This window comes from Dasypus novemcinctus, chromosome 15 (genome assembly GCF_030445035.2).
Source record: "Dasypus novemcinctus isolate mDasNov1 chromosome 15, mDasNov1.1.hap2, whole genome shotgun sequence".
NCBI classification, from domain to species: domain Eukaryota; kingdom Metazoa; phylum Chordata; class Mammalia; order Cingulata; family Dasypodidae; genus Dasypus; species Dasypus novemcinctus.
Window position 1 is genome coordinate 3,091,489 of NC_080687.1, and position 13,814 is coordinate 3,105,302.

The window sequence follows — 13,814 nt, forward strand, 5'->3', positions numbered from 1 at the left end:
ACAGGTGCCCGGGAGTAAGCCCACGGAGGGGCCAGGCGACACAGGTGCCCGGGAGTAAGCCCACGGAGGGGCCAGGCGACACAGGTGCCCCGGGAGTAAGCCCACGGAGGGGCCAGGCGACACAGGTGCCGTCGGCTGGCCTCAGCGTCTGCCCGGCTGCCCCAGGCCCCTCGCCGTCTGCACCCTGGCCCACGTCCCTGGAGCGCTCCCTCTCGTGTTGCTGCCGTCTGTCTTTTCCCTCTCTCCCTGGCTCTTCTGTACCTGCAGCCCTGGCAGGAAACTTCCGTGAAGCCACGACAGTGGGCGAGGCGAGGGCTGCCTCAGGTTTGGGGGAGGTGTGTGTTCTTCGTGTACACCGTTGCTGGACCCCCGTTTCGCTCGTACCCCCCGTTTTCATTAGCCTTGTGTTGTTTCGCCACGCGGTGGCTCGCCTCCCGAGGGCCTACAAGCCACTGCAGAACTCACCGAGGAATCCTACTTGCTTTTGCTCTCAGGTCCACACACGTTCAGAGCCCGTTTTAACTCTTACACGTTCTGTTCATATGTCCAAAAATTTAGAGTTCTCTAGCGCTATAATTAGCACTCTAGCGTAGTTTCTAATGCTTCCTGCTCATAAAGCCTTAGGTCTGGTTGGGTAGAACTTAAAAGAGATTCTCGTTTTCTCCTTTGCTTACCTCAGCGCCACCAGCCAGGCGCTCTCTACACATCTCCCCTCCTTTTCAGAGCCGATGTTGTTCAGTAACCTCAGGTACTTGGGGACAGAAAAAGATGAAGAACTTGCATGGAAATTACCCACTATTTGATGTAGAACAATCTGAAGCTCAAGGAGCCTTGCGTTTACAGGTGTCCCCAGGCACAGCCTGAGTCAGAGAGGATCCGGGGAAAGTGAAGGGCCGCTCAGAGAGGGACGTGCCCGGCACAGACCTTGCAGGTGGAAGCAGGGAAAAGGAGAAAGCTGTTTCCCGTTTAAGTCATCTGCTCGTTGCCATGGCAGGGGAGCTCTGTTGCAGTGTAGACGGCAGGCACCTCAGCTTCCTCACTGGGAACTGAAGATAACGTGTCCCCTGATTAATACTAGGGAATAAAGCTGGCGTCTCCCTCGTGCGGAGGTGGCAGTGTTTTCAGAAGAAAGCTCCTCCAGCTCACAGCAGGAATGAAGGTTTCTCACTTGGAATAAGGCGTGCTGAGGTGGTGATGGCCTTTTAGACCTTCCGACAGGTGTCGACGTCCCTGCAGGTGGAGGGCAAGCAAGGACCCACTGGGACGTGTGGGCCGGGCAGCCCCTCAGGCTGCTGGGCGGCGTTTCCTGCCATCTGATCACAGACTATCCCAGCGCTGAGATTGCGTCCCTGTGGGGAGCTGTCTGCCGCGCGTGTCCGCATGCAGCACTCGGGGTCGCTTCTGCGCGTTTACGTCCAAGACAGGCTGTTCAGTGTGGGCTTCTGTAACCTCACTTCAGCCTGTAAAATTTTAATTCTTAAATCCCTGATTTAAATAAAATACATCCATGATTTAAGTAGAATTAAAATGACTAGAGAAGTTCACAAAGGTCATGTAGGCCGACTTCTAAAATACAGTTTTACACTGTCATGTTTTCCCCTAGGTTCATTTAATTTAATGTAACTTTTATTGTTTTTAAATTGCAGGTTCTAAATTAGTTCCATTTTGGAGCTGGCTACAAATGGGCAAGGACCTACTTTTTATACGACTGCGGTATTTGACTGGTGCCTGGAGGCTTGAACAAAGTCGGAAGAGGAAATAATTCACTTGCAGTTTTTTGTTCTTATGTATTGTCGTTGCATTTCATTTGAAATTAAAATTTTAAATAAAGCTGAAATAAACCTATTGCCAAAATCTGCCTTTTGACCATTTTAAAGAATAACCTGCCACAAGTGAAAAAAAAAACACTTTATACCCTTCTTGGACAAAAATGGTTCTGTTATTTTTCTTCCTAGTTTGAAATAATTTCAGCCTTACAGTTGAAAAAATAATATAAAACCCATGCAGAGAACCCTACCCTTCCTCTACCCAGATACCCAGAGCCACCGCTTTGACGTGCAGCCTCTTTTGCTGTATCGTTGTCCGTCCATCTTTCCATCCATCTGGCTATCCCATGTGTCTGTTTTCTAAACATTTGAGAGTAAGCTCTATGTATCTTGTTCCTTGAACGCTTAATACTTCCATGTACATTTCTAAGAATAAGGATATTCACTGACATTACCACCCTGATGCAGTGTCAAGTTCAAGGAAATTTAAAGTTGGCATAAACCTCACAGTCTCTACTCCATCTGTCCCAAAAATGTCCTTTTGGGCATTTTTCCATTATTAGATCCCACCCGAGATCATGTTGTCATTTAACTAGAATTGTCTTTTTAGTCTCTTTTTTTCAAGTTAATTTATGCACAACATGAACTTTTCCAGTCTCAGCCCCTGCCAAACAGCCGTTCAGTGGGATCAATCATGAGGCTGTGCTCCCATCACCTCCGTCCATGCCCAGAACTTTCCATCGCCACACACAAGCCCTGCGTGCGTCCGAGTCGCTCCCCATTCCCTCTCCCAGCCCTGTTACCCGATCCTACTATCTGTCTAAATTTGTATATTCTACACATTTCGTAAAAGTTCATCTCACGTCTGCCCCTTTGTGTCTGACCACTCGACGTGATTCTTGAGCGGTCGTCCGCGGTGCAGCACGTGTCAGAGATCAATCCTGTTGGAGATGGAATAACAGTCCATTGGATGGAGGCACCACATTTTATCTGTTGTCCCTGTCGATGGTCACTTGAGTTGCTTTCATCTTTTGGCTGTTATAAATAATGCAGCTTTGATCATTGGTGTACAAAAATCTGTCCAGCCCCTGCCTTCAATTCCTGGGTGTATATTTAGAATTGAGATTGCCAAGTCATGTTTGAACTTTTAGAGGAACTTCCAAGCTTTACATTCCCAGCAGCAGTGCAGGAAGGTTCCGGTTTCTCTGCATCCTTGCCAGCACTTCCCAATTTTTAGATAACAGCCATCCTTGTGGATGTTTAGGGGTATCTCATTGTGGTTTTGATTTGCATTTCCCCGACAGCTAATCATGTTGAGCATCTTTTTATGTGCTTAATGGCAATTTATTACCCTTTTTGAAGAAATACAGAAGCATCTGAAATCCTGTGAGGACTAATAGCAATTACGAAACAACCACCCCTAAAAAAATCAACTAGAACTAGTTAGAATCGGAGAAGCAAACTAATGCCACGATGACACCTAACAGCTGCTGAGCACGTATGAGCCGGCCTCGCCCTGCAAGGGTCTCAACGACGCCTCGACTGGAACGTGCCCTCAGCCTCCAAGCTGGGCTAGTGAATTCCTGTCGTTCAAGCAGAACCACTTCATGGTGCCTGCTCTGCACAGCCGGAAACGAAACAAGGCGCCGGGACCGCTCCCCCCGCTCCCCGCCCCCCGTCAGGCCCTTCCTCCAGGCTGTGCTCTTGGGCGAGCCACTGTGGTGCCCTGCATGCTAGGCTGGGCCAGGGCACCCCGTGTTCAGGCTCGGTGCCCGCAGTCGCACCCATAGACCCCCAGAGAGCACACACAGCCCTTGAGCCTGTCCTTAGCCCTCCGAAGGTTCAGTTCTTACATCAGTCGTCCAGGACCCAGGAGGCGTTTCCATGGCAGCAGCGCTGGGTGGACGCTGGGCCGCGAGGGGCACTGGGGCGCACCACCTGCCCAGCTGCGCTCAACAGCGCCAGATCTGTGCAGAAATTCTTTGCCGAGTTCCAGGTGGGAGCGCCTGGAAAGGCTCCCTGCAAGCCTCTAGGAAGCCCTGGAGAGAACCCAGGCCCTCGTCAGGGCTAGCTTCCCTGGGCTGCGGGCAGCTTCTCCCGCCAGGGTGAGCCCAGTGCCTGCGCACTCAGCCGCGGGGGGCTCAGGAAAGGAGCACAGGGTCTGCAGGCCAGGGACAGGGTGACAGCGTCTGTGGGAGACCCCACCCCCCCCGTTGTTAGCTGCTCTCTATGTCCATTCGCGGTGTGTTCTTCTGCCTCCACTTGTATTGTCAGGTGGCACCAGGAGACTGCTTCTCTTTTTGTTGCGTCATCTTGCTGCATCAGCTCTCTGTGTGTGGGGTCTTCTGCAACTTCTAATAATAGTAATGGTAAGTAATGAGGAAGCTGCCGGTAATTACACTTACTGGGCCTATATACCTAACCCCCCATTACTTAGAGTGTTAACCTAGAAAAATCCATTCTTTCATATATATCTGAATAAGACCCATATATTCCCTGAACCAATTGATGATCGATTGCCAATTAAACCCTATAAAGAAGGACAAAGACTCGATAATCTCATATTACCACTTAATTATCAACCCTTATGCATTGGTAACCATCCTTCCTGAATGTACGTTAAAAATCAAGCCATAATTATCTTCAAAAATAATAATACTCAGTTTATTGTGACTTTGTTTCCCTCTTACAATTTAATCATGACCAAAAATCCTACTTACGATTGTCGGAAAATTAACTATAACCCAAAAATGCTCTATTCTATAAAAATGAGGCCTTGCATCCTAGTAGCCATTACCCCGCAACTAACATACTATGGAGAAGGCAAACTAGAAATTTTACTATCCCCATCTGTGTCAAAGAGAGCTGCCTTTCTCCCTATATTAGTAGGAATTAGCCTCACAGCTTCAGTCGCTGCAGCCGCCACAGCAAGAGGTGCTCTTGGTTATGGCCTCATCAGCTCGCAATACTTTGAACAACAACGACAAATTAGCCTAGAATCCACTGCGCAGTCTCTTGACGCTGCAGTGGCAACTAACCTCCCTTGCCCAAGTAGCCTTACAAAACCGCAGGACCTTAGATCTACTCACAGCAGAAAAAGAAGGAACATGTTTATTCCTCCAAGAAGAATGCTGTTACTATGTTAATGAATCTGGAATTGTAAAACAAAATATTAAAAGACGTAATAATCTAGGTAAAAACTTATATACCAATCAAAATAGTGCCAATCCCTTTCTCAATTAGTTTTCTTCTCCCATCACAGCGTGGTTCGCCCCCCTAATTAGTCCTCTTATACTAATCATAATTTTCTTCACCATAGCACCTTGTCTCTTAAAGTGGCTGCAGAATCATATAGAAAACATCTCTGCCTTTACTGTTTATTCACTTCAGCTTCATCAATACCAACCACTTGTGCAAGAAGAAACACAAGAACCTAAAGTCACCACTGCCGTGTAGCCATGCAGCTAGCCTAAAGCCACCTTCCCTCCAGCCGAAAAGCTCAGTTGGCAGCCAGAGACGGGTAAGACCTCCAGAGGGAGGCAACCTCAGACAGGCGCAACTGCACAGCACAAATGACTCGTAACTGGTAGTCAATGACAGGTAAGATTCTCAAGGGAGAACAACCTAAGACAGGCACGGTTATTGCAGTCTCCTAATAAAACAAAAACGGAGGAAGTGTTGGTGAGCTCGCTAGCAAGTAACATCTAGCCAAAATGGCTGCTAAGCATACACAATGGCTATCACAAACGGCACTGCCCTTCTTCCTCGCCACCTTCCCGCCAGAGAAGCCCACACGCGCCAACTTCAAACCTGCCTCATCCAATCAGTAGCCGCTTCAAATTACCCCAGCCCCCCTAGCCTATCCATAATTGACACGTCACCTCAAGCCCCCACCCCTGCCTATATAAGCTGTACCACTTCCCCAATAAACTAGACCCGCGCCACGAGCCTGCGTCTCCGGGGGGTTACTGTGTGTTTAACCTGGCTGTGTGATATCGGGGCCCCATCGTCACTCACAACCCGTTCGAGAAGTTCGCCTCACTGAGGCAAAAGCTGTCTAGGTAACGGCCACAGGGGAACAGCAACATGCTCCAATAAAAAATAATAATAAAAAGATTAGGTAAACCAAGGTAACAGGGCAGGTGCTCCCCAACCCCTCCCTGCCTCCCTCGACCTCGCCTGTCCTGCCTGCCCAGGTGTGCATTTATTTGCAATCCTGGCAGCAGAGCAAGGTGTTGGAGAGCGTGGGGATGGTGGGAGTGGGGGGGCGAGGGAAGGTAGGCAGTGAACAGGGGGCCGCCGTTTCTCTCAGCCTCCCCATCCACCCCGCGCACAGCATCCTCGACTCTGTCCGTGAGCTCCTTCCATCTACTGCGCCTTCTCCAGGTCGCAGTTCTTCCGTGGCTTCTGCTGTCTTCTCTACAAACTCCAGACCTACTTCTCTCCTCGGATCACCTTCCTGACAGTTTTAACCGCACACTAAACATTTCATGCCTTCGACAAGTGCTTACTGAGCATGTATTATGTGCCAGGCATCATTTCAGGCTGGTGCTCCCATACAGAAGACAGACAGGCAACCAGCTGACATGTTGGGAAGTGAAGAGAGATGGGGGCAAGAGTTAGAGGGCAAGAGGGTGACGTCGCCTCATCCCAGAGCAGTGCCTGCCTCACGGCACCAAGTGCTTCTACAGATGACGCTGTTCTCCCATCCATGATCCTCGTGTCCTCCAGTTTTTGCCAAATCCTGTTGCTATTCCTTGCAAAATGTCCCTAAAATGCATTGTTTGCCCTTTTGCTAGAACCCCACATGCACCATTCTGTCCCAGGCATGCAATGCCTCATGTCAGATGGCTGCACTGGCCAGCTGCTCTCCTCACTTCCCTGGCTGCTCTCCACCTCCCCAGCTGCCCTCCTCACCTTCCCAGCTACTCTCTTACCTCCCCAGCTGCTCTCCTCATCTCCCCAGCTCTCTCCTCTCCTCCCTGGCTGCTCTCACCTCCCCAGCTACTCTCCACCTCCCCAGCTGCTCTTCTCACCTCCTCAGCTGCTCTCCTCACCTCCCTGGCTGCTCTCCTCACCTCCCCAGCTGTTCTCACCTCCAGTCTGCTCTCACCTCCAGGCTGCTCTCACCTCCAGGCTGCTCTCACCTCCAGGCTGCTCTCACCTCCCCGGCCGCTCTCCTCTCCTCCCTCACCCCATCCACTTTACAGCCCTTGTAGATTATTATCCCTAAAACATCCTGATCAGATGCTCTTCAGGCCCACGGCGGGGTCCAGGAGGGCAGTGGCATGCAGGGTGAGCACCCAGGCTTTCAGGCAGCTGGAGGCTGGGGGTTGCATTCTGAATCGGCCACTTGGGAAAGTTCCAGGGCTCGTGCCTCTGTTTCTCACCCGTAAAATGGAGAGGATGCACTCAGGTGGTGAGAGCTGTGAGGGCGCGGGAGCCAAGATGACGTGCGGGAAGCACGAGCCAGGCTGCCGGCAGGAGAGAGCCGTGGGTCCCTGGTGCTGCGCCCCCCATGCCAAGTCCCAGCCGGTGGCACGGGACACCTGTGAGCTTGTTTTCCTTGTTGGTCCGAGTTGGACAGTTCTGCTGGAACGCGCAGGCTCCCACACTCAGCACCTCCCGTGTGCTGCACGCAGCAGGTGCACCCAGGCGGCACCCAGGTGGCACCCAGGCGGCCTCGGGGGGGGGGCAGCGGCACCGGTGGCAGGGCCTGGCTGGGGCCAAGCAGGGCCCACCTGAGCCGGAACGTGGCTCAGGCCGGCGTCCGCCCAGGGGACCCCTTCCTACCCTGCCCCTTCTTGGCCGTGGGTGGCAGGGGCTCCTGCTCAGCTCTCAACCAGCCGCTGCAACGTGGCCTCGCCGGGGCCGGCCTGCCCCTCCCGGGCCCCCCAGGGACACCCGCGGGCTTGTGGCTCTCCTCCACAGCTGGCGAGCCCCGAGGCCGGCCCGCATGGGAACTGGTGCTCAGGAGCTGGGAGGGGTGGGGGTGCCCGGGGGCCCGAGGCAGACAGCGGGCAGGGCTGGGGGCTGAGGACGGAGAGGAGCGTGGGCTGAATCGCCGGTGCAGCCTGGACGGGGCCGCGGCACGGGGGGCTGCGGGCGCCGTCGCCCCCCGACATTGCGCAGGCCGGGCCCACCGCGCAGAGGAGAGCCTGCACCCTGGCCCCCGCCCGGCGTCCACGCGAGCCCACAGAGCGGCCGCATGTCCCCCAGGCGTGGCCTCTCGGGCCCCTGCGCCGTCTGCTTGATCGTGGACGTCCTCACGAGCCGTAGCTGGCCCCGAGCGAGGCGGCAGGGGACGCAGGTTCCTGTACCGGCCGCTCGGGTGGAGGTCTCCTCGGCCGCTCCCAGCGGCGCGTTGCCTCCTTGGAATTCACCGCATCTTGCATTCTGAGTAAATGCAATAACTTTCTCTACTGGGTTTGAGGCACAAACGGTTCAGAACAGGCCAACTTTTAGGTGTTATTTTAGTCAGCCAAAGGGGTGCTGACGCAAAACACCAGAAATTGGTTGGTTTCTGTAAAGGGTATTTATTGGGGTAGGAGCTTACAGATTCCAGGCCATAAAGCATAAGTTACTTCCCTCAACAAAGTCTATTTCACCTGCTGGAGCAAGACGGCTGCCGACGTCTCTGAGGGCTCAGGCTTCCTGGGTTCCTCTTGTTGAGAAATAAAAAGCATAACCTTACAAAAATATCTAACAAGTCACTCCTGCCCCCACGTCTGTAAATCAGCCTGCAAAAGCACAGCCTCGCAGTTGCATTCTGCCGCTGTAACACCCCTGCTTGCAAAATCTCACCCAGCAACATGTTAGCCAGTGAGCAAAGGTGATGCTGATCCCACCTGAAATCCTACATAAACCTATGAAAACTGAAAAACGGGGCTCAGAATTTGGAGACTGACTCCTCTGGGCCCACGCACAACGAAACTGTTCCTCCATCACTCTCGAGTGCTGGTCTTGCGTTTCTTCCACGGGTCAGAACTCCCAGCTCTGCTGCAACAAGTAACCACAGCAGTTGCCGCCTTTAACGGAAAGACAGCTGACATCGTAGGAACAACTAGAAATCAGTCCAGCCAGGGCCTTCCTGCCAGTTGGGTGGCCATGAGGTGACCCACGAATGTCTGTATCCACCGAGTGCCCAGTTCTCCTGCTGGGCAGGGACTTCTCAGTAAACTGGGGGCCCAGGTCACCTTTAGCCTTGAGGGGTCCACAAGTTTCAGCCTCGGGACCAGCCTCTCCCTCCTTGCCACTGTTCCCCGGAGCGAGGAATGGAGACTGCACCAAGAAGAAACTTCAAGGCAAAATCCGGAGAGACTATTAGAACTGGACCCCGAGGTCTGGGCTGAAAGGAATTCACCAGGAACCACGCCCCTCCCATCACAGACCGAAGCCTGGGCTTCCGGGTCCAACAAGGGCAATACCCGATGCCCCGCGAGGCGCAGTCGGGCGTGGCCCAACACATGAACCGCCTAAGAAAGGAAGGGGCCTTGATCGCGCGCCAGTCGCCCTGGAGCCTCGCTGCTGCCCAAGAAGGAGCCTGACGGGCGGATCTCCACCCATCCCAGACTTGCTGGTGTCAACAAAGCTGCAGTCGCTGCGCCTCGCGGTTCCCGACCCGCACGCCTTACTGGGGCAGTTACCTCCCGGGGCCGCCTGGTTTACCTGCCTGGATTTAAAGGACACTTTTTACTGCCTACGGGTGGCTCCCCAGAGCCAGCCACTATTTGCTTTTGAACGGGAGAACCCCAGGACTCAACAGAAGACTCAGTTACCTGGACTCACTCCCCAGGGCTTCAAGAACTGCCCCAGCCTTTCCGGAGAAGCCCTGGTGGCAGATCGGGCTTCCCACCCACGGGAGGGCTTCAACGGCACTCGCCCTCAGTGCTAGATGACCTCTTGCTGGCTAGCGAGACAGAGGAAACCTGCTGGGAGGGAACGCGGGCTCTTCTACACCTTCTGATGCAAACTGGCTATAAAGCGTCTTGGAAAAAGGCTCAAATCTGCCAGCAGCAGGTGAGGTATCTAGTGTCCGTCATCTCAAAAGGGCACCGGACACGAGGACCAGAACGAAAGAAGGTAATTTACACCATCCCAACACCTACCACTAAAAGAAAGCTCCGTGAATTTCTGGGGGCGGCAGGACCCTGTCGCATCTGGGTCCCTGGTTTTGCGGCTATGGCTAAACCCCTTCACGAAGTCCTCAGGGGCCCAGATAAAGAGCCCCTCGCCTGGAGTATGAGCCGACAGGAAGCCTTCAAAGAAATTAAAAAACAGCTCGGCCGGGCCCCTGCCCTAGGGCTTCTGGATGTATCTCGGGACTTTGACGTGTTTGTGTGCGAGAAAAGCAAGGTGGCCCTGGCAGTCCTCCCTCAGACAGTCGCCCCTGGCAGAGACCTGCTGCCCGTCGATCTAACAGCTAGATCCTGTAGCCTCCAGGCGGCCTCCCTGCTGAGGGCCTTAGCAGCAGCACTAGCCCTTGTCAAAGAGGCCACCAAGCTCGCTCTCGGGCAAGCCGTTCCTGTCACGGTGCCGCACCTGCCACCACTTTCATGAGCTCACACGGTCACCGGCGGCTCCCCAACCCCAGGTCGCTCACTGCCGAGGCCTGCTCTGTGAAAACACCAGGTTAACAGCAGAAACTGCACACCCTGACCCTGCCACTTTCCTGCCGACTGAAAGAGGAACTCCCGGCCACGACGGCGCAGAAGTCACGGCGCCCCGTTAGGCCAGGCGCCCCGAGCTCCAGGCCAGGCCGCGTCCTTGCCCAGAGCAAACCCCACTCACAGACGGCAGCAGCTTTATCAGAGAGGGAGAGAGGCTTGCTGGATGCAGGGAGCACAGCCGAGCAAGCGGCGGGAGCGGCTCCCCTGCCGAGAGGGCGGCCTGCACAGCCAGCAGAACCCTGGGGGCTAACGCGGGCCCCACAACTGGCCGCCGGGCAAACAGTGAACATGCACACTGACTCTACGTAGGCATTCGCTACTACACATGTCCATGGGGCAATTTATAAGGAGGGGGGACTCCTAATTGCAGGGGGAAAGAAATGAAAATAAAGAAGAAATCCTTCAACTACTGGAGGTGGTCGGGAAGTCAAGCAGGGCGCCGTCACCCACTGTCGGGGACATCAGAAGGGAAAGGATGCAGTTACCAGAGGAAACACAGCCGAGGAAGCAGCTGACGGGCAGCCAAAGAGGCCCTCACACTGCAAGTCCCACTGCCAGTGCCTCACCTGCCCCTTTTAGGGCAACACATTGAAAAACTAAACTATACTTGGAAGGAACAGGAGTGGGCAGAGAGAGCAGGAGGGCACCAGACCCCAGAGGGAAACTGGCTGCTCCTGGGTAGCTGAGTCTTCCTCCCTAAGGGGCCACCTGCACCCTGGTTCAACACCACCACAGCTCACCCAGCTGGGAGCACTGCTTTAGGAGCCCTGCTCGGGACATACCACTACATTGCCCGGATGACCTCTCTCTGCACCACCGTTAGCAGTCGTTGCCAAATCTGTACTAAAAACAGCCCCTCCTGAGGTCCCCAGGCCCTGGCAGGCCTCCAACACACAGGAACCGCCCCTTTTGAAGACTTGACAATGGACTTTGCAAAAATAAAACCAAGTCGAGGGTATAGGTACTTATTAGTAAAATGTGCCCCTTCTCGGGCTGGGTTAAAGACTTCCCCACCCACATTGTGCAAAAGCAAGAGAAGTAACTAAAGCTTTACTCCGAGAAATAGTCCCCCAGCACGGGGTACCCTTGTCCATTGGCAGTGACAATGGTCCAGCTTTCGTAGCAGTCATCATTGAGAGCTAGCAAACATGTTAGGAATTAAGTGGACGCTTCATACAGCACACAGATCCCAGAGATCAGGGAAAGCGGAACACGTGAACAGCACCCTCAAAACCACCCTAGCCAAGTTCCGTCAGGAAACTGGCCTCCCGTGGGTAGATCTCCTCCCGTTAGCCCTCCTCAGAGTCCGATGCACCCAGGCCCTCAGGCTCTTCACCTTCTCAAATTCCGTTTGGACGACCACCCCCAATTATTCAAGCCTTCCAGGGGAATCTCAGACTCCTAGGAGAGACTGGCCAGGAGTCCACCCTCCAGCAGTGGTAAAAACTCTAGCCCAAATACACGAAACTGTCCTGTCTCGGGATCCCATTCCATTAGGCCACCCAGTACACCCAAACTGGAGACGCGGTTTGGGTAAGAGACTGGAAAAAGGAGCCCCTCCAGCCCACCGGGACGGGCCCACATATTATTATCCTTGTAACCCCACTGCTCTCAAAGTTTCAGGTATTGCCCCTTGGATTCATCATATAGAGTTGAAAGGGCACACTCCAATGAGAAAAAAGACAACTGGACAATTCACCCCGTACCTGAATGTCCCTTGAAAATCCGAATTGCCTGAAGCCACCAAAAATCGCCATAACCTGACTAGACGGACTCCTGTTCCCTTTGGTTTCTACTCCTCTTAGACTGCTCAGCTTGCTGTTAGGGACTGGACTGGCAGCTACAGCTCCCAGAGACTGGAGTGTAGCTGAAAGAACACTAATCTTAATAATGTACTTGTGTCTTGTAGGATGCTTTCCTATTTTAAGTTGTTTTTCTTCACTTGGCATGGGGCCACCACCAACCTCTACCCTCACTGTACTGGCTGCCACAAGGCCATAGTATTGACCGCTATACAGAGGCTAAAGCAGCTCAAGGGACAATGCTCTCCTGTCCCTGCCTTTAGCTATCACACTTAAGTGCCAGCAAAACGTTATGATGTCCAAACTGTTACCCTATGTTCAGAAAATGGACAAAAGTTCTGGACAGGTGCAATGAAACACTGGGGCAACTGCAAAACCTGGGGTAACCCGGGGGAAACTATAGGCTGGCCCTATCTCCCACAAATAGGCATATCTGATGGGGAGAAGTACAGGACCAAGACCAGGAAAAAGTCTTAAAACAGGTCCACGCTAGACTTGTCCGACTAACCAAAGGCTCCAAATATTAGTATCAGTGGGCAAACCTCACAGGACTCCACCAACTTACTCAGCTCATAGTCCTCACTCAGCAGGTAGAGCAGCTAGTCAACACCACTTAATCCTCCTTAACATTCACCCAGATGCCAACATCTGTTGGCTATGCCTATACCTCCCAAGAAAAACCTTTGTAGGCACCTCATCTCCTCCAGGGTGGACCCCCAACCAAACCTTAGCTAAGATTAGAAATGAAGTCACCCCTGTTGGCCCTATGGCCCTCGACATCTGGCTAGTTCTCTCAGAAGGCAATAAAAACAATATAACCTGCTATCTGGGTAAAAACACTGATCTAACATCACAATCAGTCGGGACCATCCCTGGAAACTTATGCGCTGCCAATAAAACCCTAGGAAATAACTCGACCCAGTGTAACCTCCCAGAGTTGTTCTTCCTATGTGGCACTGCCTATAGGTGCTTAGAAGGCAATTGGACAGGGAGTTGCATCACGGTGCCTTAACACCAGAATTGTCGGTATACACCGAAAATGAGCCAGAGCAAGCCCTAAACCTGCAAAAAGAGCAGACCAAATGAGCTCTGCTCGCCACCGCCCTCATAGGGACAGGTGTAGTCACGGGAGCAGGAACTGGACGGGAAGATTGGGTTCTTCCTTAGACTTTTATTACAAACTCACCCGAGAATTAAACGAGGGCATAGAATGAGTTGCTGACTCCCTAGTCTCCCTCCAGAACCAAGTCAACTCACTAGCCACAGTAGCCCTGCAAAGCAGGAGAGCCCTAGACCTACTGACAGCAGAAAAAGGGGGAACGTGTACCTTCCTCAGGAAGAATGCTGTTACAATGTCAACCAATCAGGAATAGTTTATACCAAAGTAAAAGAGCTGAGAGACCAGATTCAGAAAAGAAAGAGGGAGCTAGAGGAGTCACGGAGCTGGAATCTGGGACAGTGGTCCTCTTGGCTCCTGCCCCTAGCAGGTCCCCTACTCACTTTACTCTTGTTAGTCACATATGGCCCCTGCATAGTCAACGCCCTTATCAGATTCATTGAAACAAGAGTAACCAGAG

The 13,814-nt window shown here is 53.0% G+C and overlaps 1 protein-coding gene across 2 annotated transcripts in view; it reads left to right on the plus strand.

Moving 5' to 3' along the window:
• Positions 1 to 1,854, plus strand: part of ALG5 (ALG5 dolichyl-phosphate beta-glucosyltransferase) — a 39,299-nt gene extending 37,445 nt beyond the window's left edge. For both annotated transcript variants that reach the window (XM_004453310.5, XM_058276937.2), the window contains exon 10: positions 1,647 to 1,854. In XM_004453310.5, the coding sequence (XP_004453367.2) occupies positions 1,647 to 1,762 (116 nt within the window). In that variant the 3' untranslated portion in view covers positions 1,763 to 1,854. The remainder of the gene's footprint in view (positions 1 to 1,646) is intronic.
• Positions 1,855 to 13,814: the final 11,960 nt, after the last annotated feature.